Genomic DNA, 5,000 nt, shown 5'->3' with positions numbered 1-5,000 from the left:
TCTTTTTTCTTCATTTTTGAGAGGCAAGCTAAGCCCCAAAAAAAATAAATAAATAAACGTGTACTCGTAACGTATGAAATATTTGGTTCCATAAACACTTTTCAAACCACAAACGCTGAATCTACTCTGGGGAGATAAGATAAAATTATACAAAAATAAGACTGCTTTTCTTACTCTATAGAATATTCATACTAATAAGAACATCTTTCAAACCACAAAAGCTAAATCTGTGTACTTTTCCTTTTCTTTTTGGAAGAATGAAATATAATTATACTGAGAATAAAACTCTGCTCTTCCTACACTATAAAATATTCTTATGCAATATAAATCATTTCGTCTTACCAACGCATTTCAAATCACAAACTCTGAATACGTGTGCTTGTACTTTTATTTATTTATGTATTTTGTTCACTACAAAATATTCCTATTCACTATAAATAATTCGATCTCATAAATGCATTTGAGCGTGCAAATAATTAATATGAGGGATTTATTTTGTGTTTTTTTTTTTATTATATTTATTTATTTATTTATTTATTTATTTTATTTATTTATTTATTTTATTTATTTATTTATTTATTTTTTTTTTTTGTGGGGGTCGGACTGGGTGCGGAAAAAAATTATTAAAAGGAATAAAACTGACATCCCAACCAACTATTCGGTCCCATTAAACGTCTCAGAGTAATATCTTTGGTTCCTGTACTATAAGTGCACGCTATCACAGTCACAGGGACGCCGCGCGAGAGAAGCAAGAAGTTGACAAGAGTTTTCAAGACGAGCATGTAACTTAAACTAATACTGAGAAACTGCTTTCTGAACACGACTATTTTCAAAGGCTAGAGCTGATTAGACGGGTACTAGAGAGTGTTTCTCGTTTTAGTGATGTAGAATTGTTGTAAATCTGTCACTAGAACCATAAAATATCCTTAAAAACCTGTGTCACTTCAGCTGGAGCCTTTTGAAAGCAGTGGAAGTGTGGCCCAGAGGTGTTTCAGAATATGATCCTTACGTAAAGTCAACCCCGATGTCTGCCAATCATGAAACTTTAAACAAGGTCGCTTATAGAGAAGGCCGAACCACTGAAACACTTTACGCTCATATCCTCAGTAAAGTCATCTTTCTATCAATGAGATGTTAATTATTGGTAAGATTCCACACCATTTAAGGTAAAATGTGACGTGGATTCACAGGAGTGATTTCAGGGACACTTCGCCCATATTTATTTATTTATTTATTTATTTATCTATTTTATTAAAGGAAATGAAGCTAATTGAACTTCATAGGAAACTAACCTTAACTTACTGGAAATCTAACTTTGACCGAACACAAGAGCACGTGATGAGATACCGTTTCAAATTTGTAATGTTTTGTTCATATTTTAGTTTATCATGATGATTTCGTTTGCATAGTTTGTTATTACAGTTACCGTTGATTTTATTGCTGATTGTATTTGTAAGCCTGATATATTAAAGACCACGTGAGCAGATTCCGTGTTAAACCTAAAGTATTTCGTTCATATTTTATTTCATCATAGTTACTTCAGTTATCATACTTGTTATTGGTACTGATTTTCTTTTTATAGTTTTGATGCATTTTGTTTAGATTTGTGTTACTGGAGATATTCAGTTATTAGTTACAATCACATCTCTTATTATTATGCATACAGATATTGCTATGTATATCACTGCCGGTCTGGATTGGCGAAGAATGTATATATATCACAGGAATTATCATCACTGATCGTATTTTTCATTCATCATCTTAAGGCACTTATGTCATTCCTCCTCCTCTTCCTCCTCCTCCCGCCTCCTCCTCCTCCTCCTCCTCCTCCTCCTTAGTCTTTAAGTGGTATAAGGGTTATAACAAGGGAGATGTAAGCAAAATTCTTAGGATCAGCAACCAGGGTTAGAACAAGAAATAACGGGTTCAAGCTTAAAAAATTTAGGTTTAGGAAGGAGATAGGAAAAAATTGGTTCTCAAATAGAGTGGTAGATGAGTGGAATGGACTCAGCAATCATGTAGTTAGTGCTAGGACACTAGAGAGCTTTAAGAGAAGATTAGACAAGTTTATGGATGGGGATAACAGATGGAAATAGGTAGGTGTGTTTCATGCAGGGACTGCCACGTGTAAGCCTGGTCGCTTCTTGCAGCTTCCCTTATTTCTTATGTTCTTATGTTCCTCCTCCTCCTCCTCCTCCTCCTCCTCCTCCTCCTCCTCTCCTCCTCCTCCTTTCTTCTCCTTCTCCTTCTCCTCTTCCCCTTCCTCCTCTTCATTGATCCTATTCTCATGTTCTATTCCTATCTTAAGGCACCCAGTTCATTCCTCCTCCTCCTCCTCCTCCTCCTCCTCCTCCTCCTCCTCCTCCTCCTCCTCCTCCTCTTCCTCCTCCTCCTCCTCCTCCTCCTCGCGGAAGGAAACCTGTAGTACTCGACTCTTCCTGACACGCACTCGTTCTCTTTCCACTCAGAATATCTTGCCAGGACTTGCATTTTGAAATACTGACTGACCACTTGGAATGTTTTTAAAAGCCCACGGTGACTATTGTTGTTCCTAAGTCTTTTTCTCATTGACGATGCACATTTCCTATTAATTTGCCACGAAAACAACCTTGGAAACCCTGATGACGTTAATTAGAGATTGTTAGTCATATTTTCGTGAGTGTTCTTCCCACTGATGGTGGAGAATATCTGTTAATTTGCCACCTGAGTCACGAAAACACCCTAGGGAACTCTAGTAACCTTAGATGGAAGTTCTTGAAAGTAGGGGAGAACATGGTGAGGTGTGTGAGAATTATGTTCCCATTGAAGAGTAAAGAAGTGATAAAGTGAAGGATAACAATCATACTCCACTTGTCAGACTCTTCGTCTCTATGGTCATCTCGTCCTGCTCCTCTTTCTCGTCCTTTTGTGGTCTGTGGGTGAAGAGAATGAATTATCTTGGTTACCTTAAAGAAAGAGAGTTGTATGAAAAAGCTAGATAGGAGTAGATACATACATAGATCTAGACAAATATAAAGGAGATACTATTCATCAATCCAACCTTTCTTTCCTGTCCTCCCATTTCTCTGTTCCCCAGGCCACTCCTCCCCATTCTTACATTTCCATTCCCTTCCTCGTCCATTGATTTCCGTCTTTCCTATCCTTCCACCTTCTCTTTATTCTACACACTATTCTTCTCCAGTCTTATATCCTCACTTCCCTCCTCTTTTCCTACCCTTTCTTATCTCCCCCATTTTCCCTTAGTTCTACACACTGTTCTTCCTCAGTCTTATATTCACATTCCCCTCCTCTTCCTTTCCTACGCTTTATTTTCTTATGCTCCCACCTCTCTGTTCTCTATTCTGCTCTTTGTGAGTCTTTCCTAAACGTATTCCCAATCTCCTCCTCGCCCTTCCTTCAACGTACTTGCTCCATGGGTTGTAGCAGCAGCTCTGGCCGACAAAAGAAGGTTTCGCCGTCCACTAAGGTGTCTGGAAGGTCCTGGTCTAGAGTCTCAGGCAGTAGGACACTCGTGATGCCGCCAGCAATTGACACCAAGCCCAGGATGATGAAGGGAACAGCGAAGCCAAGTTTAGACTGTGAAGAAGTGGGGAATTAACTCTTAGGATTTTGAATGACGGTGATATTTGTGGCTTCGTTCGACCAAAGAGTATGAGCTGCAGAAACTGAGATTGTGAAATAGAGAAGCTAAGTTTGAACTGTGAAGAAGTGGGGAGTCTCGTGAGTAATTCTGGAGTGAAAATATGACTGAAATAGGAAATGAACTCGTTAGAATCATAAGTGGCTATTTGTAGAATCTCAGTTAACGAAATTATATTTGTGGCTCCATTTCAGTAACCGTAGAGGAAAATATAACTACAGGGACTAAACGAGACAGTGAAATAGTAAATTTTACTCCCAGAAACTAAAATGACAATATGATATTTGTTACTACGTATATTTGAGTAATCCCTACCCCTAGATTGAAACTGCTACTACAGCCACTAAACGAGACGGTGAGATAATAAATTAACTATTAGAGTCTAAAACAACAGTAAATATGTAGAATCTGAAATAATAGTATGATATGTCACTTCATAAGAGTAACCATACAGAAAATATGTCTATCTACTAAAAAAACTTAAGTGATTCAGTAACAGAAGGAAACAGAACACACCAGGTAGATGATATAAGGCGACAAGAAGACAGACAGGTATCCCAGGGTGTGGATGGCGCCTGACCCCTGGGCGCGCGCCACTGTGGGCAGCACCTCCACGGGGGTACTGCTGCGCCACGTTGATGGACATGGTGATGAGGAAGCGGGCGATCACCTCCAGAGACAGAATCGTTATGGAGTACGCTGCGTGGAAGGGAGGAGAAAGCTTAGAGAGTTGGCTAATGTGATAAGAACGTTGGAACATGAAAATAAGGGAGTGTGCTTTAGAGAACTGGGAAAATATTGGAATATTCGAAAATAAGGAGGTATGCCTTAGAGGAGAGAAAACATTGCATCATACGAAAATAAGGTGGTGTGCTTTAGAGAATGGGGAATATTGGAACACATGATAGAGAAGGTGGAATATTAGAGCATACGAAAATAAGAAGATATGTTTTAGAGAAAGGGAAAAATAGTGAAACATATGAAAATAAGGGAATATGCTGCGGGGAAGTGAGAATGTTCAGTACAGTTTGAATAATGTGCTTTTGATGTTACTACGCTGCACTCACTAAGTTACTAAAAGGAAATGTTTCAAGAGAAGAATATCAGAATGGTAGACTAATATGCTGTAGAGAAAGGAGCGGAAAGTTCATTGACGTGGCTAATGTGATTTTGATGTTGATATGATTCAGGCAATTAATTCCCGTGGTGAAGTGTTACTAGAGAGGACTACCGGAGGAATTAAGGCCACGTTTTAGTTTTAACTGCGCTTTTTCTGGTGTTTAACTGTATTTTTAACTGACTTCTTTTTTTTTTTTTTTACATGCGATATTTAAATTTTGTCAGTGTTTTTAACTATATT

General features: G+C 38.3%; 1 protein-coding gene across 1 annotated transcript in view; it reads right to left on the bottom strand.

Moving 5' to 3' along the window:
- Nucleotides 1–2,839: 2,839 nt before the first annotated feature.
- The window catches only part of LOC135113377 (organic cation transporter protein-like), a 27,306-nt gene continuing 25,145 nt past the window's right edge, over nt 2,840–5,000 (bottom strand). The window contains 5 exon segments of the mRNA XM_064028634.1: nt 2,840–2,912; nt 3,406–3,437; nt 3,439–3,576; nt 4,157–4,258; nt 4,260–4,339. Of these exon segments, the coding sequence (XP_063884704.1) occupies nt 2,840–2,912; nt 3,406–3,437; nt 3,439–3,576; nt 4,157–4,258; nt 4,260–4,339 (425 nt within the window).

Source organism: Scylla paramamosain, chromosome 25, assembly GCF_035594125.1.
Source record: "Scylla paramamosain isolate STU-SP2022 chromosome 25, ASM3559412v1, whole genome shotgun sequence".
NCBI lineage: Eukaryota > Metazoa > Arthropoda > Malacostraca > Decapoda > Portunidae > Scylla > Scylla paramamosain.
The sequence above is the reverse complement of the archived record's forward strand: the minus strand, read 5'-3'. Positions and strand labels throughout refer to the sequence as shown.